The 23,482-nt window shown below is 56.4% G+C and overlaps 1 protein-coding gene across 7 annotated transcripts in view; it reads right to left on the reverse strand.

Annotated features, from left to right (window-relative positions):
* Positions 1-23,482, reverse strand: part of GSE1 (Gse1 coiled-coil protein) — a 424,827-nt gene that overhangs the window by 98,832 nt on the left and 302,513 nt on the right. For 2 of the 7 annotated variants that reach the window (XM_081216439.1, XM_081216435.1), the window contains exon 1: positions 12,241-13,236. The exons of 4 other annotated variants lie outside the window; for them this stretch is intronic. In XM_081216439.1, coding sequence (XP_081072565.1) covers positions 12,241-12,277 — 37 coding nt within the window. In that variant the 5' untranslated portion in view covers positions 12,278-13,236. Of the gene's footprint in view, positions 1-17; positions 24-12,240; positions 13,237-23,482 lie in introns of those variants that run through there. One more of the 7 variants, XM_081216432.1, reaches the window with a different exon arrangement.

The raw sequence follows: 23,482 nt of genomic DNA on the forward strand, positions 1-23,482 counted from the left end.
GAGCCCATGAGCTCAACTGCTGGGCTCCGCCCCCTACTAAATAAAGAGGAGGCCGCGTCTACCTCTGTGGGAGCACGGAGGAAGGAGCAACCAGTCCTAATGGGTGAGCCCAGGAAGGTTTCCACACTTCTGAGCCTGCAAGTGTAGGCAGTGGAAGGAGCCTGAACAGAGCATGGCAGAGGGGTAGACAAGGTCAGGCTGGACACACAGGCAGGGGGTTCACCGCCAAGGGCCTTGCCTCCCATGCCTCCCATGCCTCCCATGCCTCCCATGCCAGGAAGCCAGGCTCTGTCAAGGAGGAGGAGACCCCAGCAGAGCCATCCCGGAAATGTTAATATACTACGCAGAGCAGGTCCAATGTGGCGGAGGCCTATTACATTCCACCTTGGAGGTGGCCCCAAGAGCACCAACCACCATGATATTCCAGAACCAAAGGGTGTCCATCAAGGGCATCTGATCTCTATGGGGTCCCCAGCACTGACTCCCAGGAGACCCTAAGAGAGAAGCCAAGGCAGAGCCGCGCGGCCAGCTGGTTGCTTCCTGGCAGGCGTTACCACCGTCAGTGACTCGATGAAGGCAGCGGAGTCACTGCTGTGCAACTCCAGGGGTCAGGGACCCTCTGACTAATGCTCCCCTCTCTCAAGCCGGTCCCAGCCCTGCTCTAGCTGCAACGATGCTAATAATGAGATGTCAGTTATCAGCCCCATCTATGGATGGAGAAACTGAGCGAGACAAAGGTGAAAGGCTTCCCCGGAGCCTCCTCCCCAGGTACCTCATCTGTCTCTGGGTCACGAGCCTAGCTGGCTGGCCTAGCCACTGATCAACCCCCGCACGCTGAAGTCGAGGATGAATATTCATGAGGCTATCTGGTTCCACACTTTCATTTCTGGCCCATATTAATAATTTACCATGGAGTTTCATAAACATCAGACATAGCTCATTAGCAGCTCCCCAAAAGGCACACTAGGCTTCTCACTGATCCTGGTGAGGGGCTGGGCTTTCTTCTGTGACAAGCAACAAGGCCCTTATTTTGAGAAACACCCTTATTTGTACAGGGATAGTGAACCTGAAACTGGAGGATCCCGCTGCCGTGGGAGACCACCTAGGCCTGAACCTCCCGGCTGCCTCGCCAGAACACCAAGGCCTCTGCCTGAAGCCCCACCACACGCACCTCAGGACACTCAGGAAGTTGTCCCTGGAAAAGACAGGGCCACCACCTACCCGGACACAGAGCCGGCAGGTGAACGGAGTATGTGTTCCAAAGAGGCTCCAACACCTCCCACCCCCATGCCCTGCTAGCACCTTGCTAGGCCCACATCGACAAGTGGGGCTTAACTCCCCTCCAACTGACCCCAGGCAGGCTCATCCCTCACTTGTAAGGAACAGAATGTGGCATAAGTGAAACTGTGTGACTTCTGAGGCTGGGTCCTAAAAGGCCATGCAGCTTCCCCCTTGTGAGCCGGGACGCCTGCCTTTGGAGCCCTGAGTCCCCATGTAGGAAGCATGGCTTCCCCGAGGCCATCATGATGTGAGGAAGCCCAAGCCACATGCAGGGGCCACACAGAGGTGCTGGGACTGAGAACCCCAGCTGAGGCCCTGGCCAGCAGGCAGCATCCCCTTGCCAGACAAGAGAGTAGAACAAGCCCTCAGATGATGAACAAGCCCCTGGCCACCAAATGGCCTCCAGCCTCCCAGTCTTCCTAGCTGAGGCCCCAGGCCTCGTGAAGAAGAGACCACCTGCACCCCATCATGCTCTTTCTGAACGCTTGACCCACCGCACACGTGAGCATAATAAACAACATCGTATTATAACCACACATGTGCTTATGAAGGCCTCCTCCATCCCAGGGAGTCCAGGGAGCTGTTGCTGTGGCCCACCCAACCACGGGCCAGCACGCTGTCACGGTGAGTGCCGAGGTAGAGATGGGGTGAAGTCTGCGTGGGTGGGAAACTTCTCAAAAGAGCAGTGGTGGGGAGAGAGAGCGACATCTTTGTCCCTGGGCTCTTAAGATCTAAGATAAAGGCTGAGGATACTTGTGCCGCTCATTCCCAGAGGGGGTGAGAAGCCCGTGTGCCACCCCCCTCTGCACACAGCTGCCGGCCCTGCCGCACCTCTCCCCATCCTTTCTCTAACTGCTCTCCGGCAGGCAGCCCCACCCCGCCGGGCCCCTCCAGGGAGTTCAATTAAGACCCAGGCACTATCTCCTCCTCCCCTTCCTTTATGTTCCCTGCCAGCCCCCCCTTTTCTCTTGTCAGATAATCACGGGAAACCAGCAAACGGTTGACACAGTTACCAAGACGACAGAAGTTAGGACTGGAGGAGCTCTGAAAGCTAATCCTAAATGAATTATAGGACAAGAGTGACAAGGGGGTGGAGACCAGTGTCGGGCAGCTTCAAAGAAGGCCCCAGTGTACGAGACGAGGTGCCGTCTGCCTCTGGCGTGGGCTCTGTCGCTGGCTTGAGGGTGACACTGGAGTCCTCTGGGGGTGGAGCGGTCGGAGAAGGAATTCATTAAAATGAAATTCTCCACTGGAGATGGTCTGGCAACGCCACCCGCCACCCAGGAAGACCCAGGGTGCCGGGCTCACCCCATTTTCCTTTTCTGACATGGGGGGCAGTGGGAAAGGGGCCAGGACGATCTAATCAAGGCGATTCCATTTCTTCTTTACTTATTTAGAACTTACCATCTTGTGACCAGAGCGTCGTGCATGGCCCCAGCTGGCTGACAGCCATTTCGAGCCTGAGCAAAGGGGCCTGCCCGGCCCCAGGGGCCACGGGCAATGTGCTCCTTGCCCCGGCCACTGCCCCCCATCAAGCATGACTCATCCAGGTCCCTCGGGAAGGGCCTCCTTCCTGACATCAGTCCAGAATCCAAGACACGGCCAGAGCGAAGTCCAAACGTAAGCGCAGCTAACGGTTCCACGGTGCCTGGTCCGTGTTTCCACAGATTAACTCACCGAACGCTCACAACAACCCGAGGAGGCAGGCCCTACCATTGGCCCCATTTAACAGATGGGGAAACTGAGGCCCAGAGAAGGTAAGTAACCTGCCCAGAGTCACACAGCCTGTCAGGAGCTGAGACAGGATCAACCCCAGTGCTCTCATCCCACAGTCTTTGTTCCAACCAGCACTGCAGCATCAGAAAAGTTCGCTGACCTTGAAGCCCGCCAGGCAGACCCCCACAGGGGCACCCCTGGAACCTCAGCTTCTTGCTGTTACCCACCTGAGGGCAGGCCCTGAAACCCCACGTGCCACTTTCTTCCTAGGAGGCCCTTCCTGATTACTCTAATCCCCTGCTCTTTCACTTGCCAGGGACTCCTATGTTCATTAAAACCCCATTCTCAAACTTCCTGGGGACCAGTTACCGCCAGCTTGTTTCCGCAGTCAAGCCGAAGCGTTAGACCAGTTCTCACCCCTGAGCAAGCATGAGAATCCCCTGGAGGGCTGAGAACACACAGATTGCCGGACCCCACCACAGACTTCCTGCCTCAGTAGGTCTTGGTGCGGGGGTGGGGGTTCCCGAGAATCTGCATCTGATCAGCTCCAGCTGGTGCCAATGCTGCTGGCCCAGGAACCCCACTTTGAGAACCACCAGGGTGTTGGCCCACACTCAGAGCCCCCTGCCCTGCCCTCTTCCTGCAGGACCCCACGGCTCTGAGGGGAGCCTCTGCTGATAGTTTGCCTCCACGATGGAGGCCGTCCGAGCCGCCTTCCTAAAACAGATGGGACGAGGCACGCCGCCATCTGACCCACCTGTACCTCCAGATCACCCGCCTCTCCCTGCCTGGTCCGGCCTGAGCCTTGGCGGTCACGTCCATGCTGGCCTCCCTCCTGCCCCCCAACCGCCCGGAATCTATCTCAGCCCAGCAGCCAGAAGGAGCTGCTGAAGGCACACTGCCCCCTCCTCTGGTCCCAGCTCTCCCAGCTCATCCCCCACCCCTCGCCACGGCTCCTGCCCCTGCGGCCACACGGACACCCTTGAGGCCTCAGGACCTTTGCACGTGTTTGACCCTCTGCCTGGGACTTTCCCCTCAGCCCTCTCTAGGGCTAACCCCTCTGTTTCTTCGGGTCTCTGGCCACCCCCGCCCACACTCTGGCTACCCCATTCCCTTCTCCAGGGCCTGCACTGGGGGACCCAGTGCCATGTGCTCGTTGCTGGAATGGGTGCTCTAGGAGGGCACGGCTCCTGGGAGCTTCTCGGCCGTATTTCCGCGTGCCTGGGCCAGTGCCTGGCATGTCGTAAACACATGTGGAATAAACAGATGAACTTGGCTACTTTAAAGCCCTGGGTTCCCACCCACTTACAGCAGAATCAGGGTCACGTGTCACTGGCCTTATGACATTCAAGACGCTCCAAATGTGGTTCCGACCCACCCAGTGGCTTCATTTCCCACCACACTGCTTTATCCCTCCTCGCCAAGCTCTCCTCTCCCCCTAATTCTCTCCTTTCTGCCCTTCCCGGGAGGCCCAGTGCGAAGGCCACCATCTTCCAGGGGCCTGGCCCAGCCCCCTGCGGGGACAGCGCTGCCTCCCACCAGCTGGGCCCTGCCTGCCCTGCCCCCATTCTCTGAGGGCAAGGGCTGGTCCTAGTGCTGCTGCCTGGTCTCCAGAGTGGGAAGAGAGGCCCAAGGGCCCACTGGGCAGCCAGGGAGGCCCCTTCTGAGTGAGGCTCCATCCTGCCCACTCACTTTCTCCTTCCCATGCTTCAGGTCCAGGGCCCTCACAGTCTAGAAGGGGTCCTGCTGTCTAGACACCCTCTTTAAAGGATGTGCAGGCTTCAGAGCCCTGTCACCAGCAGGCACCTCTACGAATCAGCGCAGGACTGGTGGCCTTTCCTTTCAAGTGCCCAGACTAGAAAGGCCAGCTCAAACTTCACCTCCTCTCTGTGGCCTCTCAGATGCTGACTCCGCCCTTACTTCAAAACCAATCGGTGCTTCCTCTGCACTCCCAGAAATTTCTACACACGTCCCTGGGCACCAGCATTTTTCACCCTGTATCACTCAGCCCACATCCCCCACTTCCACCAGGGCAGGGACGGCCCAGCACCCAGTTCTCAGCACACCTGGCGTGAACTTAACATGCTGAATGTCTTAAGAGTGGCTTCCCTATGCTTGTTCATCCCTCCTCGCTGTACTAGCCTCCTCTCACCCAGCCTCACCCCGCCTCTGCACACGTCACTTCCAAGGCCTACCTCCAATGCCACCTCCTCCACGGAGGCTTCCTGGATTTCCTCCACCAGGGTGACTGATCCCGGGAGATTCCAGAGCGCTCCGTCCGCACTCATCTCGCTCCCTATTCGTTCCTGAAGCAACTTGAGGATGAGACACAGACCTCCTTCGCCGCTCCTTCTGGGTCAGTACAGGGCCCAGCACTTGCCCAGCTCCAATGGTGATATTTAGGAGGGGAGAGACTGGTTTTGTGTCCCAGGAGCACAGAACTAAGTGAAATGCACGTGTGTGTTCCCTGTAAAAAGCAACATTCTAACAACCCACGGGAGCATGGCAGGTGTGACCCTCAGAGACCACCAAATCGAGAGGAGGGAGGGGCTGGGCCATCTGACCTCTGAGGTCCCTTCCAAGCCCAATGTTCCATGACTTCCCAACCCCGCAGGCCATTAAGCAAGTGGCCAAATGCCCACTGGGCGGCAGTCCAGGCCTGGTCAGAGGGCGCTTCCTGTCTCTCTGCAGGGGGAGAGGGAGAAAGAAGGCCCTGATCCTTCAAGGCTGTGGGCTTCCACTGGGTGGGCTTGGGCTCTGGGGGCGAGACCTGGGCCCAGATTAACTCAGATTCGGCCAGCCCCCAACAGGCACTGCCCTCAGCTCTAATCCAGGCTGAGGGCAACCATCAACCCCAAGCTGTGGAAGGCCTGGCATTGGTGGGAACAAGCCGGAAAAATGTGTTTTCCCCTAAAGACTTGTAAAAAAAATTCTCACTGATTTTTTTCCCTTTTACCCCAAGCTTTTATAGCTCTAAATATGCCACACTTAGTAATTTTACGAGCAAACTAAGCTATACATCACACGGTTTTATGTTCCTAAATTAACAAAAGGACTTTAAATCTATATGGAGCTCTTAAAAAAAAGTGCACTTCATCTATTTTTATTCCCTCACCCCCAATTTCCCTCTTCCTAATACACTGCCCCCCACCTGCCCGAGTGGCTTCAAAATTTCTGATTGTGTAGCTAGACCAGCAAGGAGAGGCAATTCCAGATACGAATGTAGAACTGCTTTGTTGAGGGACCCTGTAAGAGGTGAGGCCACTGTCCTTTGGGAAAGGGTTACTTTAGGGGTTATTAAAGCCTGATTTTTATTTTCCCTGCAAAGTACAGTATGATAGGACGTTCCCTAGTCGATGAAGAGGCCACATCTACCAACCCAATCTCACCAAAAATCTAAGAATTAGAAATCAAAAGGTCCAGGCCTTCCCTGGCGGTGCAGTGGTTAAGAATCCACCCGCCAATGCAGGGGACATGGGTTCGAGCCCTGGTCCGGGAAGATTCCACATGCCACAGGGCAACTAAGCCCATGCACCACAACTACTGAGCCTGGGCCCTAGAGCCTGCGAGCTGCAACTACTGAGCCCACGTGCTACAACTACTGAAGCCCGCACGCCTAGAGCCCATGCTCCGCAACAAGAGAAGCCACCAGGATGAGAAGCCCGCGCACCGCAACGAAGAGTAGCCCCCGCTCGCCACAACTAGAGAAAGCCCACGTGCAGCAACGAAGACCCAACGCAGCCAAAGATAAATAAATAAATAAATTTATATAAATAAATAAGTAAATAAAAAAGAAATCAATAGGTCCCTCAAGGTCTTCCGATGTCCGTGTTCTTAGCTGCAAAGCGTGGGGTAGACCAGATGACCAGAGGGGCCCATCTGTACTTGACCGTGGAGAGAAGGAAGCACAGTGGGGCTGCTCCATTCACACATGTCCATGTCCAAGTGATATGGAGCCCTGGACTCGGAACAGAAGCCCAGGTCATCCCACTGCTGGCTCTGTCCCTGGGAGCTGGGTGGCCCTGGCCAGCTGCCCTCCAACCCTCCACTTCCTCCTGCATAGAAGGAAGCGAAATCATCCCTGCCCCTGCCCCATTCTAGGGCAGGAATCCAGGTATCGTAATGAGTGCTCCAAGAGCATAAAAGAAACTTCTCCTGACTCCAAGAGTCAAGAAGAAGCAGGAGAGTTTCCAGTGGGGCCATATCAGATTCCCACCCATGGAGTAAAAACAACACATTTAAGGCAAGAAAAAAATCTTAATGAGAACCAAATTGAGCAGGGGGGTGGGAACCAGACCAGGCCCCTTGGTGAAGGGCTGGGCCGCAGCTGGGACAAAAGGGCCCCTGGCTTTCCCAGCCTGACAGATGGAAACGTGGCGGCCCCTCCCCCTTTCTCAGGGGTATCGGAAGATTAATTAGTGATTGCCTGGAAAGTGCAAGATGGGAACCGAAATGCTTGTCCCTGCTGAGTTTCTGAGCTGTAAATAAGCAGCTTTCTCAATCACAACTGAAATGGCAGTGCTGTCCTTTTATCTGAGTCAGATCCCATTAGGCCCAACCTGCCCCCAGAACAGGCTTTGGGTGGTTCCAGAGCCCCCCCGCCAAAGCCGTGGGTTTGCTCATGACCCAGCAGCTTCCCACAATGGACCAGAGCTGGGCATGAGCTCGGTCACAGCTGGCAACTGCCGACAACCCACCCCCCTCCCAGCTTCAGCTCCTGAGGGGGCACCCCGGGATCTGGCAGCTGGCAGCTGGAGGTCCACGGCTCTGGCCTGCCCTCACCTCCAGCTGCCTCCCCCAGACCAGGTGGGCCTGAGCACAGATCCACACACGGCCACACCCTGGGGCTTTCTGGAAGCAGTCTAGGGGGTGAAAAAGAAAATCTAGGCAGCTCCCCACCGGCCATTTGGGCCTAGGTTTACTTCTCCCGGGCAACACCAGCTCCCAATAGGGGAAGCCCATCTCTTGCAAGTCTGTCAAAGGATGCGTAGAGAGGGGGCCCAGGCCAGCTGACCCTCGGGAGAGAGGGGCAGCTGGGGGAAGAGAAAATGTTCTGGGGAGACCTGGATTCTCTGGGAGCAGCCTCCAGCAGGCTATGTGGCTTTGGGCCAAGCCTCAGCCCTCTCTGGGCCTCAGTTTCCTCACTGGAGAATCTGGAGTGTCCTTCCCAGCAGTGGACAGTAAATCCCCAGGGGAAGCCAGGGTCACCCAGAGTTCAGCATGGGGCCGGGGTGGGGTCAGCTGACAGCTGAGGAGTCCTCCCTGAACTCCAGGAACAAGATAAGGGGGCCAGCAGGGCGCCACCGCCAAGACCAACGGCCAATTCCCTCCCTCACTCCCTCCCTCACTCGTTCAACAAATATTTATTAAGCAGGGACTCTGGAGCCAGACTGCCCGGGGTCAAAGCCCGGCTGCACCATTTACTGCCTGCGCGGCCTCAACCTCTCTGCGCGGCCTCAACCTCTCTGCGCGGCCTCAACCTCTCTGCGCCTCCGTTTCTTTAGGTGGCAAATGGGATTACATTAACACCATGTCTGGTACAGAACGGGCACCACGGAAGGACTGGCTGCCGCCACCTCTTCCTTCTTATTATTTTTATTGTTATTTTTATTATTGGTCTGGCGCTGAGTCGGGCAGGAAAGAAACACACAGTCCCCACCTGCGTGGAGCTCACGGTCTGGTGGAATTCAGGAAAGGGAGTAGGTGGGCGTGGGTGTGCACAGAAGGGAGTTTTGAGGAGAGGCATTAGAGACCCCCCGACCACTACCCACCAGTCCCCAGCTCTCCGTGCTGCCTCCTCCTGACACAGAAAGCATCCCCACCAGTGAAGGAGCACCAGAGGCCAGACACTGTGTCATGGGGCGTGAAGGGCCTGGTCCAAAGACCTGAGTTCAAGTCCAGCTCAACTGCTAAGAAGCCCCGTGATTTTCTGCAAATAAGTCCACCTTAAGAATAATTATTACGATTACTATAGCTGTCACTTGCTAAGTGTTAACGTCACCCCAGGCACTGTCCTCAGTACCCTGCAAGGATTCACTCGTTTAATCCCTTCCACCAGATGTCAGCACACCTCCCTGTAAAGGGCCAGATAATGAATCTTAGGCTTGGCCGGCTGTCCTTGTCACACCAACTTGTTGTAGCTCTAGCTCCAAAGCTGCCACAGATAACACATCAAGGAACGGGCGTGGCCACGTGCCAAGAAAACTTTATTCTCCTAGTCAAGCAGCGGGCCGCAGAGGGCCAACACCTGCCTTACGGTGATGCTGAGGTAGACCCTATTAGGGATCCTATTTCACACATGGGAAAACTGAGGCCCAGAGAGCTCAAGCCATCTGCCCCCGGTCACGGCTCAACCTCCACTGCCCGGCCTCAGTCCCGTCACACAGGAGGAGTGGTGCCTGAGGCCAGCCTGACTGTGAATGAACTGCCCCCCCCCGGGAACGGCTGGACGGGCAGGTTCTGGGCCCTGGCTCTCTGCAGTTACAGGCACTGTGACAAGATCCGGCTGTGGGGACACAATGGGGTCCCAGAAGCTCAAGAGCACCTAGGTGTCAGAGGCGACAGGGTCACAGCATGCCGGGCTGGCCGCATCCAGGCCCCTCCGTCCTGGGCCAGTGGGGTGGGCAGTGGTCAGCGTCACATCCCAGCGCTACCATTTCTCAGCTGGGCAAACTGCTAGCTCCTCTGAGCTTCACTTTCCTCATCTGTGAAATGGGCAGACACCAGCACTTAGCTCAGGGGTGGGAATGAGATTTACAGGACCGATTCCCAGAAAGCACTTGCAAGGGAGCCTGAGGGTGATCACAAGAACCAGGTCATTGCTTTTACAACTCCATCTACTACTTGAAGATGAGGTGACTGAAGCCCAGGGAAGCAAAGCCACTTGACCACGGCTCTTCTTTCTACACTGTTACAGCAAAATTAGAAAATACAAACCCTAGTTGGGCAATTGAAAAAAAGAAAACTCTAGTGGAGGACAAATCTGCCTCCACAGACCCAGAGGACGTGTGCACTGACCTCCCCAGGGTCCCGACCAGCAGCCCTCACCTCTGCTGACCAGGACTTCACATCAGCCAGGACTGATTTTCCTTAATTGCTCTGCATTTCCTAACCTGACACTTGCTCCTTTTCTCTGGGAGGCTCCCAGTGTAAAAGACAATCGGTTACCTGATGAATAAATATGCACCAGCAGTCACCCAATGGCAGGTAAAGTGGGGTGTAGATGACAAACACCTGTGCTTTTAAGAGACCCCCGTACTTAAGAAGATCCATTCTTGCCACAATCATGTAGTGAGTGTCTATAGGACAAGGTGCAGCTCTGGGGGGCGGCGCTGCAGGTACGAAGTTGGGGTGCAGAGGCCACCAGGAGCCGCCAGCCAGAGCAGGAACACTGGGCCAGAGCTTGGGTTTAAAGGGCCCTGGCACCGGCTCTCAGCCACCCGGGGTCTACCTATGGGGGAGCCTGGGGGAGCCGGCTCTGAGCCTGAGCACTGGGCCCTGCACCCTGCACCCTTTTGTCAATTGGGGATTCCGCCTTTAATGTGGAACGGACCCGCCCAGTGTATGTAGTGCAGAGGGAAGAGAAGTGCCAGCTTTGCATTCCGGGCAGTGAAGGAAAAAGAGATCAAGAATACAGAGATACAAGATAAAGAGATCAAGTGCAGACCCCGAGAAATATTCTTCCTGTGAAAGTGGTAGAGACACCAAGCAAGAGACATAGAACTTGTCAGATCCTGGGAAGGGCTGGGGACCCAAACCAGCCACAAAGAAACTCAGCAAGAGTAAATGGACAGGTTTCCCACAGAATGGAGAAGTCCTTTCCACTTTTACCCCCTTCTAGCCTCCCTCTATGCTATCAACTTGGTGAAAACGTTTGCCCTGGTTTCAGGGTCAGCGAGGGTCAGATCTAGCAGAGCTGGGGCCTCCCCGGGCCCATTCCCTCCCCCCATGCTCCTCCCAGGGGATCCAGGACAGCTGTGGGAGCCTCAGACAAAATGACAGGGGCTTCTGAACACAGAGGGAAAAACTCAAAACCCAACACCCGGCCACGTGCACCTTTTGCCAGCAGAACAGTAAACCTCCTCTGGCGGCCTCCTATGCAGAGTTTTAAAAGCCCCAACATAAGAAGCCCAGAAACTTCCCCTCCCCTCCCTAAAACGCCCCAACGTCCCCCCAAGCCCCCCAATCAATGGACGCCCCAACTTCCATAGGAACTGTGTGTCAACGCCCAGGGAAGGTAAAACTCTGAAAGGAAGGAAAGAGAAATAAAAACAGCTCATTCCTAGATCAAGCGATCACACCAGCCTTCCTGACCTGCGGGTCACGTGGCCCACCGGGGGTTAGGCCTGGTGAGTTACTCCTGACCCGAGGGGGCTCTGGAAGGGGGTGACAGCGCGCCAGCCAGGAGGGCCCCAGGGATTACCAAGGCTCCCACCTCCCTCACCAGGAATCCTGGCTCGCCTGCTTCCCTTTAGCCTACGTGTAATTATTTTTAAGGTTTCAAAGTGCAAATAAGGTCAACACAAGAGGGGCTCCCCAAAACTCCCGCTGTCACCCCCCCTTCCCTTTGGGCTGCAAGCGCGACTTGCCCCGAAACAGAAAGTTACAGGGCAGGCTGCTGTCAGCGCGCAGGAAGGTTAGGGAAACAGGAAGCCACGCCAACCACCCTCCAGAGCTTCCCCCGGCGCCCTCCTCCGACCTCCGCAGGCACAAAACCTTCCAGGGAATCCCAGGCAGGAAGGGGGGCGGGGGGCGTGCGCGCCACGCTCGCGTGGAGACCGCGCAAGAGGCTGGCTGGAGAGAGAGGAAAATAAGCCCGGGGACTGGGGGCGGGGGGGCGCATGCTACCCGATCAGGGCGGCCTGCGGGAAAGTAACTTCACACCCGGTGCTTAATTCACCTTGGAAGGCTCGAGTGCCCCGGCCGCTCGCTGCGCCGCCGCCCCGGAGCCGGCTCCGGGCAGGCAGACAAAAGGAGCGAGACGCGCAACCCCCGGCGGCGGCGCAGCGGGGGCGGCGGGCCGGGTGGGCGCTCCCCGCCGCACGTAGCGCACACACCGCCGGCTGGACTGCAGCGGGAGCGGCCGGGGCAGCGCGCGCCCGCCGGTCTGCTGGGGGCTCGGCGGACCCACCGCCCCGACCCAGGCCGGGGTGGGGGGAGGGGTCTGGAGGGGTAAGTTAGGTTGGGGGTCCGGGGCGCGCCGGCGCCGCGCGGGACCCAGGGAGGCGCACAGAGCTCGCTTACCTGGTAAGTAATACAGAGGCGGCTTCAATCCAAACATGATTCAGATTAGAATTCCATAGTGGCCAGAGAGGGATGAAGAAGGAAAAAAAATATTAAAACCCAGCGAGGAGACAAAAAGCGCCGTCCGAGCCACGGCGCTCAAAAATGCCCAAAACAATAAAATAAAGGCAGAAGAGCGATCCGGACAGCGACGGAAAAAAAAAAAATCAGTCTTTTTTTTTTTTTTTTTTTCCTCCCTAAAATGATCAAAAGGCTCTCTCTCCGGCCAGCGCCCGGGCAGTTTCGGCCACCTTGGCCCTGGCAGATCCACAATGAGGTAATTGACGACCAAGGACGGGCCGGAGCCTCCACGGCTGCCCGGTGTCTTCGCCGCGTGTGTATTTTCTGCCTTTTGGACTTGAGATGCAAATAAAAAAAGGAGGGGGGCGCACGGCGGAGGGAAGCAGGCGGGAGAGCGGAGAGGAGCGCGAGAAAAATAAAGGGGGGAGGTGAGGGTGAGGAAATTGGGGGGTTAAGATCTTCAGGGATTACTCATATGAAAGAAAAAAAGATAGAGAAAAAAGCAGCCCCCAAGACGTGCGAGTAGCAATCTCTCCTCCATTCAGCCATTTGAATGTCAAGGGCGAGGGTCAAGAGACCTGTTTCCAACAGGGTTTCACGTTCAGAACCAGAAGGAAGAAGGAAGGGGGGTCGGCGGGAGGGGGTATCTCTTGTTGCCAAGGAGAAATCGGCTTTGTTTTCGTTTCCCCTTAGCTACTGGGTGAGGAGGGGCGGGGGGGGAGAAGAGGAGGGGGCGAGCGGGGAGGAGAGAGGAGAAAATTAATACCCAAACAGCCAAGAAGTACCGAGGGGGAGATTTCTTCTCGTAAATAAGAGGCAGCGATTGCAAACAAGTCCTGGGCAGGAGAAAGCAGGCCGGTTCCCCTCCCCCTCTCGCCACCAACACCCCCCCTCTTTTTTTTTTTTTTTTTTTTTTTGGTTATCTCCCTGGCCCGGCGTCCCACCACTGACTCAGAGAGCAGGGGTGGGGGGAGAAGGAGAATGAACTCGCGGGGGCTCGGGCGCCCGGGCAGAAGGAGCAGGAGAGCGGGCAGGCGACAGCGCACGGCGGTGGAGAGCCCCTCGATCAATTTTCATGCAAGAATCATTATCGGTAAATTGGAAAGCTGGCTGCCTGACAGCAGATTTGTCTCCCCTAATGAAAGCGAAAGGGTAGGGGCGCAGCGGCTGGCGGCTGCAGGCGGCGGCGTCTCCTTCCGTCTCTACGCGGCATCTTCCAAGAGCTCCATGCTTCGCAGGGCGATAATAATAGTTTCACTTGCGAGCTTCCCCCCGCGCGGCTGCCGCGCCGGGCAGCATATCCATGCGGACCGGGATCGGGGCGCAGAGAGCTGGGCTCCCCTCTGCCAACGCGGGGAGAGTGATGCTGCTGGCGGCGGGGTGCTCCCCTCTGCCCCAAAGCGGGGGCCGTTTGCAAACTGTGGGCGGCTGCGGGCGCCGCCGGTCCCCCCTCCGGCTGCCCAACTCCGCGCTCTGGCCGCCCGCCCGCCCGCCCCTCCTCCCTCCCTCCCCACCCACGTCTGACAGCTGCGGGAGCCGGGAGTTCACCCGCCGCCGGGGCCTGGGAGAAGGGTCCCCAAGTCGTGCTCCGGGAGCTCTGGCCCGCCTTTTGTGAAACCCACACAGGGCTGCAGAAACACACCGGCCCGGCCCAGGGTGAGCTCCTAAGGCCAGCGGCTTCCTTCTCTCCTTCTTTTCCTCTCACCCCCCACCCCTCAAAAATCCCTGTTGCAAGTGTAATCAAATGCTTGATACCATCTCCCACACTCTCCCTGAACTGGTGCATTATCAGATCCGGGAAGGCATGCTTCCAGGCAAATAGACCTAATAAATGCTATTACTGGGATTCTGCAAGCCCCGGCTGCACCATAGTAACGAGAGCCCTGGCTAATTTGGTTTAAGAAAACGACCAACTGCACAGACTACGTGTGAGTGAGTGTGGAGCCTGTATCCCTCCTCCCCACCCGCCTCTCTTTCACACCAGCTCATGAAGGCCCCATGTGATAATTCCCCAAATCGAAGGGGGAAAAACCCTGCCGCCAAACCACATCCTGTGCGCTCATTGTCCAGCCCAGCGATTTTAAAGAGACAGGATCCATTTACCCACGCCCGCACACACACTTAAACGCACGCTGCAAAGCTGCCTCTTGATGTGACAATTTATTTTCAAGCCCTTTTACCTTATGAAGGGCCGGTCCCTCAGTGGCACAACCAACCGGAATCGCGACTTGGTAACACTGAGGGGTCGGGTCACCTTTTGACCCCAGATACAATCACCTGGGTTTGTGGAACAGACCTGAGCCTGCAGGTACGCACGGCTGGTCACCGCGACCACGACAGGCTTGGGTTCCTGCCAACGCTTTCCAGCCGCTGCGTAAATCAGGGGTCCCCAGAGGCAGCCCCGGGGGTCCCTACTAAACGCGGCGGCTTCGGGTGACAATTGCACTCCTGGAATACGATACTCTAGAGGACAACTCCCGAGGGCAAACTGGAGGAGGTGGGCGGCCTCCGCGTGCCTTCTGACCCCACTCTGCCACTCACCCCCCCCCCACGCCCACCCTGCAAGAATATCTTAAATGGGCTGGGCGGAGCGCTCGGAGCCAAGGGAGGGGTGGCGCTCCTCCCCGCCGCCACCAACGTCTGGGTGGGTGCAGCCCACAGGCGGCTGCCTTCTCCGCCTGCTGGGCCGCCGGGGGTGCGAGGAGCATCTTTGAATCCCCCAGCCCCCGCGGCGCCCCGGCCGGCGCCCCTCCCCGCGGGCGGCCGAGCGCGCGCGGGCACCCGGGAGGGCGCTGGAGCTGCTGACCCGGAGGAAACGGGCCGCTCGGGGCTGCCGGCGCCCGCCGCCAGCATCTGGCCGCTCCGCCCCGCGCTGACCCCGGAGGTCACGCCCGGCCCTCGGCGGCGGCGGCCCTTTGTTTCCGGGGCTGCGTGGCGGCGCGCTCAGCACTCCCCGCGCCTCCTCCTGCGCCCGCCGCCGCCTGCGGCCCTGAGAGGGAGACAACGGCCTGGCACGGCGGGGTCTGGGTCCAGCACCTGCCCGCCCGACCCCGGACCGGCGTCCGTTTCCCAACCCGCCTTCGCCTCCCACCCACATATTTGATCATCTGCGCCCTTCTGGGAGTGGCGGGGGGCGCACCAAGGCGCACAACGGACAGCCCAGGCGAGCTGCTGCCCACCCCCCTGACTCCTCATAAGCTCGGAAAATCTCTGATTCTACTTGGGGGAAAAGAGAACTATTTTTCAAAGACCCTAAACTATCAGTTTCTGTTGTCATTCTTTTATTGGTTTTTAATTCTCCGGGATTACACGAACAACAGTAGTAATTAATACTAAACCTTCCTCTACTGTATATGCTAATGGCAGAAGCCATAAAAATTAATTTGCAAACATGTCATTACACAATAGCTGTACAGGCAATAAACCTGTAATTATGGGCCAATCACAGGCAGGGTACAGAGGGAGAGATGCTCCCCCAATCTGCTGGGTGCCCCCCTTCCCCTGCTAAAGTAGAGAAGATGGTGCCAGAAAGAAGCTTGCCTGCTGGGAGCCACCTGTGGAGAATGCTCCCAGACTGGGGATGGCAGAGGGGGCCTTTCGTCTTGAGTTCTAATGGCTTGGCTTCTATGCAAGGCCCCCTGGAGACAGCCACTCCAGGGGAGACTGAAACTGTGGGAGGAGAGGCACGGCAAACCCTCGGAGAGCTCCCAGGCCTGGCTGGCTGGTCGTGGGTGAGCAGAAGAGGAGTAGGAGGCAGAGAGAACAGGACTTCCCTGCTGGCACAGTGGCTAAGAATCCACCTGCCAGTGCCGGGCACACGAGTTAGAGCCCTGGTCCGGGAAGATCCCCACATGCCACGAAGCAACTAAGCCCTCGAGTCGCAACTACTGAAGCCCGCGCGCTTAGAGCCCGTGCTCCACAAGAGGAGCCACCGCGATGAGAAGCCCTGTGCTCGCCGCAACTAGAGAAAGCCCACGCGCAACAACGAAGACCCAGCTCAGCCAAAAATAGATAAAATAAATTATTTTTTTTTAAAAAGGGAGAGAGGGAATAGGAGACCCCACACTGGCAGGCCAGCACCCGCTTATCTTTGCTTCCCGGTCAAAAGGCAAACATCTCCCCCCAATAAGTAGTTGAATGCCTGCATCAAATTATCTCAAAATGCGCAGGCCAAGCCCTAATTGCTTTTAGCCACTCCCTGGGGCAGGAGGTGAGCTGTGAGATTCTAGCGATACCCTAAGTCTCCTTTGGCCCTGCGTCTGGGTGGCTCAGAGTAGGTTATTGACATTTCCTGGTGACAGGGACGTTTATAACGGAGGAAAATATGAAATCTACCATGGGAGGGTGGCTGCACCACAGCTCCCGACCTGATGCCAAAACAGCTGAAAAATATAAAGCACCCCCGCCATGCCAAGCAGCCTGCTTAACGGGCTGCCTCTCCACTGAATGGCTCGGTTGTTTGCCATAATGTGGCTGAACGGGGAGCTGGAAGGATTTTTCCTTTCCCACCGGCCCTTGTGGCTTGGCTGTCATTTTTGGAACCCATCACTAAGGCCATTCATTTCCAGGGGACTCACCCCTCCTCGGACGGTTGCCTATGGCCTGGCTAGGGGCGGAGGGGCGGCCAGTCTGGGCCACACGTGGACCAGCTGCCAGGTGCCCAGGTGAGAAGGACAGCACTCTTCTGGGGATTTCAGTTCAGCGGGATTATCTACAAGGATGGGTTACCTCTCTCCATCCCCTTTTCTCTCTCAGAGCCTGGTCACCTCTGGGGAGGAGTCAGGCATTTATAGAAAAAAGGCAGCAATCGGTGCAGGCTGAGCCGCCAGTGTCCCTTTTTACAGTTGGGGCCACTGAAGGGCAAACTCATCCCCACCTCCCTGAGAGACCCCTGCCCACGCTGCCAGCCAACCCAGGGTGAGAGGGAAGCTTTGGACATGTCCTGGGCCCAGTGGAAAGAAAAGAAAAGAAAAGCGCTTCATCTCTCAATGGGGAAACAAGCTGGGGGCTGGCTGCTTCTTGGAAGCGGCGTGGAGCCCATCAGACACCCCCCCCCAAGATGCGGGGCGGCGGGGAGGCCCTCCTTCCCCCTCTCCCCAGCTGCACCTTCAAAATGGAGGGGCCCCAGACTCCCTCTAGCGGGCCTGCCGTTGCCACAGCACAGAGACAGCCTAGCCGGCCAAAAGCGTCAGCTGAATGCAGTAAAAATAGCCTCCCAGCACGTGCTGCAAACACTGAGGCCGCAGACAGGGTCTGGATGTGCAGCCGTGTAGTGTCCGGCTCTGAGCGGGAGAGCTCAGTGCCTCTGGGTGCCCGCTGGCACTCTGGTGGCTGCCCAGGCCAGGCTGCGACCTCACCTTCTGGAGGGGGCACTGCTCCCCAAGGATTCCAGGGAAAGAAGGCGAGGGGAGGCTGCGAGGCCACGTGGCTAAGCTGAAATGCCCCTTTAGGTCTGCCACCTCCATTTCCCTCCCTGGGATAATCATGCCAGCTGATGTTTCCTGAGCACTCAGTCAGTGCCAGCTGCTGTTCTGAGCATGCTTCACAGAGAGCTCATTAGATCCTCAGGACAACTGTGTTCAAGGTTACCGTTAGGAGTTCCATTTTCTAGATGAGGCCCAGAGAGGCCAAGCATCTTGCCCAAGGACACACAGCCAGGAAAGGGCAGAGCCGGGATGTGAAGCTGAGCTGGTTCCAGAGTCCATGTTCCTAACCATCAGCTTGGAGTTGGACACACCAGAGTTCAAATTCTGGCTGGGGCCCCCACCCACCGTGTGCCCCCAGGCAATGACATCACCATTTGAGCCTCAGTTGCCTCACCTGGAAAATGGGATGAAATCAGCCCTGCATTCCAGGAAGATGCAGGTGTGTAACCACTCTGGTGCCTGGCACAGAATAAGGACTCCATAAATAGAGCTGTGAATTACTGTGTTTGGGATAATAGTGATCATAGCAATAATAGCAGTTACCACGGGCAGGGCCTCAGTACAGCCATGCTACTTGCTTTGCTAAGGGCTTTATCTTATCTGGAACCTGCCCCCACCCCACGGGGCAGACCTACAATGACCATCACCCTGATCTGTACACGAGGACGCTGAGGCCCCAAGAGGTGAAGCCACTCACCCAAGGGCACCCAGGGAGTAGACACACCCGCTTTCTCCCTCCGTCCAGCTCTGGCCCTTAGGTGACTGGACATGAGTGAAAGTTCTGTCTCAAGATAAGCAAGCCTGGGCTTGAAAGAGAAAGGGAGAACTTTTGCCCCGTCAAGGTGATGTCTGCAAACCCAGGTTTTGTTTCCATCTTGGCCTGGTGTGTTTACTTCTGCTTTCCTCTACCAGTGGCTCGAGGCTCCCCACCCAGGGAGTGCTCCCAGGCCTCCCCCGGCCTTGTCCCCCTGTCCTGGTATAATGGGCTAATGGTGGCCTGCCAAAATATATGTCCACCTGGAATCATGAATAGGACCTTAACTGGAAAAGGAGTCTAGGGACTTCCCTGGTGGCGCAGTGGTTAAGACTCTGCACTCCCAACGCAGGGGGCCCAGGTTCGATCCCTGTTCAGGGAACTAGATCCCACGTGCATGCCGCAACTAAGAGTTCTCATGCCACAACTAAGGAGCCCACGTGCCACAACTAAGGAGCTCGTGAGCTGCAACTAGAACCCGGTACAACCAAATAAATAAATAAATATTTTTTTAAAAAAGAAAGAAAGAAAAGGAGTCTGTGCAGGTGTAATTAAGTTAAGGATCTCAAGTTGAGATCATTCTGAATCATCAGGGTGGGCCCTAAATCCAATGGCAAGTATCCTTATAAAAAGAGAAACTGGGCTTCCCTGGTGGCGCAGTGGTTGAGCGTCTGCCTGCCGATGCAGGGGACATGGGTTCGTGCCCCGGTCCGGGAGGATCCCACGTGCCGCGGAGCGGCTGGGCCCGTGAGCCATGGCCGCTGGGCCTGCGCGTCCGGAGCCTGTGCTCCGCAGCGGGAGAGGCCACAACAGTGAGAGGCCCACATACCGCAAAGAGAAAGAAAAGAAAAAAAAAAAAGAAAAAAAAAAAAAAAAAAAAAAAAAGAGAGAAGCAGACAGAAGAGAAGACACAAGGGAAAATGCCGTGTGAAGACGGAGGCAGAGGTTGGAGGGAAGCAGCCATAAGCCAAGGACACCTGGAGCCCCCAGGAGCTGGAAGAGACGGGAAGGACCCTCCCCTACAGCCGCTATAGGGAGGATGGTGGCCCTGCTGACACCTTGACTTCAGATTTCTGGCCTCCAGAACTGGGAGAGAATAAATTTCTGATGTTTCAAGCCACCCAGTTTGGGGTATTTCGTTACAGCAGCCACAGGAAACTCATACATCCTGTCACTTCTGTGAAAATGGAATGCCCTCTGTCCTGCCAACCCAGGGAGGCCCTGGGCCTTGTCCAAGGCGGGATGCCATGGGCCTTGGGCCAGCTGGGTCAATCTCTCCTTCAGGCCTGTAGCAAGAGCTGGGAGGAAGATGAAGTGTTCCGGGCCCATGGGCAGGTGTGCACTCAGGCCACCTGCACTCCGTGAAGCTGAAGTCAACCCTCCTTGGCTAGAGGGCTTTCCGATGACCTTCCTGCCCTCTTGTTTCCCCCGCTGGTGATACACGTTTGTTGGCTGGGGTTTGGGCAGCGGCCTGGGCTACAGGAGATCATCGAGTATGGCAATTTGCCTGGGGAACAGCCAGCCAGCCAGCCTTGCCCAATCAACCTATAAACTGAGGGCTCTGCTGGCCTTGAGCATCCCAGCCAGCCCCATGAGGCCCAGGGTAACAACAACAAACAACAAGAAGCCTGGTGGCCGGCTTTTCACCAAACCTGTTTCCCTTCTCTCTTCGGCTCATACCCAGACTACATTTCTCAGCCTCCCATGCAGATATGTGGGGCCAGATGACCACATTCTTTCTGGCCAAGAGAATGCAGTGGAAGTAATAACTCGCCACCTCCGTGCTCCCAGGATGACCTTGAACCCATGTACAGAAGACACAGCACCTCCATCACGCCCCCAAATGTTGAGAGCAGAGGCCCCTGCATGGGCCCCCACCAATTATATATTACATTGGCACATGATTAAGAAATATATTTCTACTGGGGAGTGTGTAGAGAAGGCAACTTCTAGTGTGATGAGCCACTGAGCTATCCGGAGCTCTTTGTTACAGCAGCTAACGTTAGTTTCATATGCATACGAAGAGATCTCCTTTACGGATATTTACTTAATGACCAGCATTGCACTGGATGCTTTAAATACATTATCTTATATCATCCTCACAATAAAAATAAATCTTTCATTACCCTCATTTTTCAGATGAGCAAACTGAGGTCCAGAGAAGTCAAGTGACTTGCCCAAGGTCATACAGCCAGTAAGAGGAAAATCCGATTGCAATCCAGACCCTGCATTTTAAACTGCTCTCTCTGGTGTCCCCCTCGACTCTCTTCAGCAGGAGCTGGCAAAGGGGCTTAAAACCCCTTTTTAATGAAAAGCCAAGCAAGCAGACAAAAACGAGAACACCGCACGTTGCTGCCTACACACAGAACCGCGTACCTGACCTCCAGGTTGGGGCTGCCGCTGGAGCCGGATGCCGGGCAAGCTCAGGATTTGAGAACTCTTTACAATAATGGTTTTACAAGACATACGCCGTGATGTCGCCAAAGTGCTGCCTCCCCGTGGGCTGCACGGATGCCAGAGAAATCAGACAGAGACTGCGTCTGGGACTGTTGGGCCACACAGCTCCTCCCTGCAGGGGGACCCCCCGCCTGTCCTCGCCGCCGCACCACCACCCCGGGATGCTGGCAGGCCTCAGTCTATTCATAATCTCAGACAGCTCTGGTTGTCAAGGTCCTGCTTCTTGCAGAGCCAGCAAGCACAGAGCTGGCAAGCGTCTGTCGAAAAGCACGGAGGAAGGTCTCCGGGGGTGGGGAGGGAAAACGCGGGGGTCAGGCGCGGCGGCACCTTCTGTGGACACGGCGACAGCCCGTGTGTGGCCTGCCCTCTCAGATCCTACTCCAGCCGCCATCCTGCTCAGCTGCCTGGAAGCAGGCTGACAAGGCTTTCTTCTCCTCACCGGTGCCTGCCCACCAGGGACCCAGGGACCAGGCGAAAGCCTGTTCGAGGGAAAAAGGCATTTGTGAACAGCTCTCCCCGCTGCCTGCTGCTGGCATCTGCTGGGCAAGGAGTCACTGCCGGGACGTAATTACCCGTTGGTGGATGACACACAGATCTGCCTGTCTACCCCTGGGCCTGACTGCTTCAGGTCTGTGTAGCCCTCTGGCCAACACGATGCGGTTCTTAAGAGGTGGCTTCGTGCCTGCTTCTCTTCACGCTGGGCACAGCTTTCAGTAGGACAGAGTTGGAGTGGGGGAGCCCTTGCCCCCCTTTTATTCTTCTCTACCTGTACCTTGCAAAGAAATCCCGGTGGGCCCTCCCACTTCTTTTCCCCCTGCACCTCCCTTGCCCACCATCTCTCTGCCGTCCCCCAAGCCCTGAGCTGCCCATTCTTTATCCTCCGATGGGTCATGCCTGAACTGATGAGACTCCTGCCATGTCCCCAACAAGAGATATTCTCCCCAGAGAACAGCTCCTCTTTCGGTCGTTTTCAAAGCATGGATGCGGCACAATTGACATTTGGGGCCAGATAATTCTTTCTTGTGGGGGCTGCCCTGTGCATTGCAGGCTGTTTAGCAGCATCCCTGGCCTCCACCCATGGGATGCCAGGGGCACACCCCAGCTATGACAATGAAAATGTCCCCAGACATGGCCAAATTCCACCCCCCGCAGGGGTATAAAAATTGCCCTGGTTGAGAGCCACTGATGTTGCATAAAGGATCCAGCTAGGAGAATTCCCTGGAGGTCCAGTGGTTAGGATTCTGCGATTTCACTGCTGAGGGCCTGGGTTCAATCTCTGGTCGGGGAACTAAGATGCCCTGAGATCCCCAGGCAAGCAGCTTGGTGAAGCCAAAAAGGATCCAGCCAGGGCGCTGAGTGACCTGACTTTTAGACTTAGCACTACCGTTGGCCTTAGGCAAACAAATGCTCTCTCTGGGCCCCAATTTTACCATATAAAAAATTAGAGGGGCTGAATGGGGTGCTGTGGTCTTCCAGCTGTCTCTGATTCTCTGAGGCTGATGGTTCCAAAGTGGGGATGAGCTTGGGATTCAGGAAATAGGATCATAAGGCAAGGAATTTAGTGATGTTGCCGTGTCAAACAGGAAAAAGGAGGGAGGGGCCCATATGTTAGAGGTGGGCAACCCCAGTGCCTTGTGGCCTTTTCTCCAATCCTCTTTCTCTCTAACCTAAACAAAACCTGCTCTGAAAAAAAGTACCTGCTATCAGTCATTAACACTCTAGTATGATTTAACTCCACCTCCACTATCGTCTTACAACCAAGGCTGTGGCCCCAACTGGAGCCATCTCATGGCTAACTGGAACAGCTGTAGGATGTATTTGGGAAAGGCAGGACAAAAGAGCCATTCTGCCCACTTGGGTTTAAATGGTGGTTTCAATTTCATAACATCATGTGAGGTGAACTTCCGGGTGCCCTGCGTTACATACAGTCCGTTTCAACAGCTGCCACGGGGGAGGAAACAGCATCAGTCAAGAGCTGGGGTTGGGAGAAGTTATGTGGCTTGGATGAACTATGATACAGACGCACGTCCAGCAGGACCACCAACAAACCAGGCACTGGTGGCCAGCTCCCCCGGGCTTCACGATCATCAGTCTCCTGACAACACCTGACAAACGCCAGTTTGTGCTGAGCTAAACAGAGCAACAAGGCCAGAGCATTCTCAGTTGGTGACCACAATCCTGACCCATGTGTCTCAAAGACAGGATTTCCGGTTGTTTGTGGGGGTGGATTATCCCAGAATCAGCTCTGCTTCAGATTTTGGTTGGGAGGCAGGATGCCTGTTCCTGGGGTTGGGGGGGAACATACACCTGTTTAATTCCATAGAGTGGGAGGCATGTGGGTTTGGGAAAGGCCGCTGGGTCCTAGCGCAGCTCCACCCCCGCTGCAGGTACAGCATGGCTGTGGCCTTCTCTGGCCTTCAGTCTCCTCCTCGGTAGGATGCTCAGACTAAATGATCCCCCAGGCCTTCCAGCTCTGCGAGTCCATGATTAATAAAACTCAGACACACCATCTGCTCACTCTGACATTTAAGAAACAGAACAGGTT

Source organism: Mesoplodon bidens (genome assembly GCF_964165515.1).
Source record: "Mesoplodon bidens genome assembly, chromosome: 18".
NCBI lineage: Eukaryota > Metazoa > Chordata > Mammalia > Artiodactyla > Ziphiidae > Mesoplodon > Mesoplodon bidens.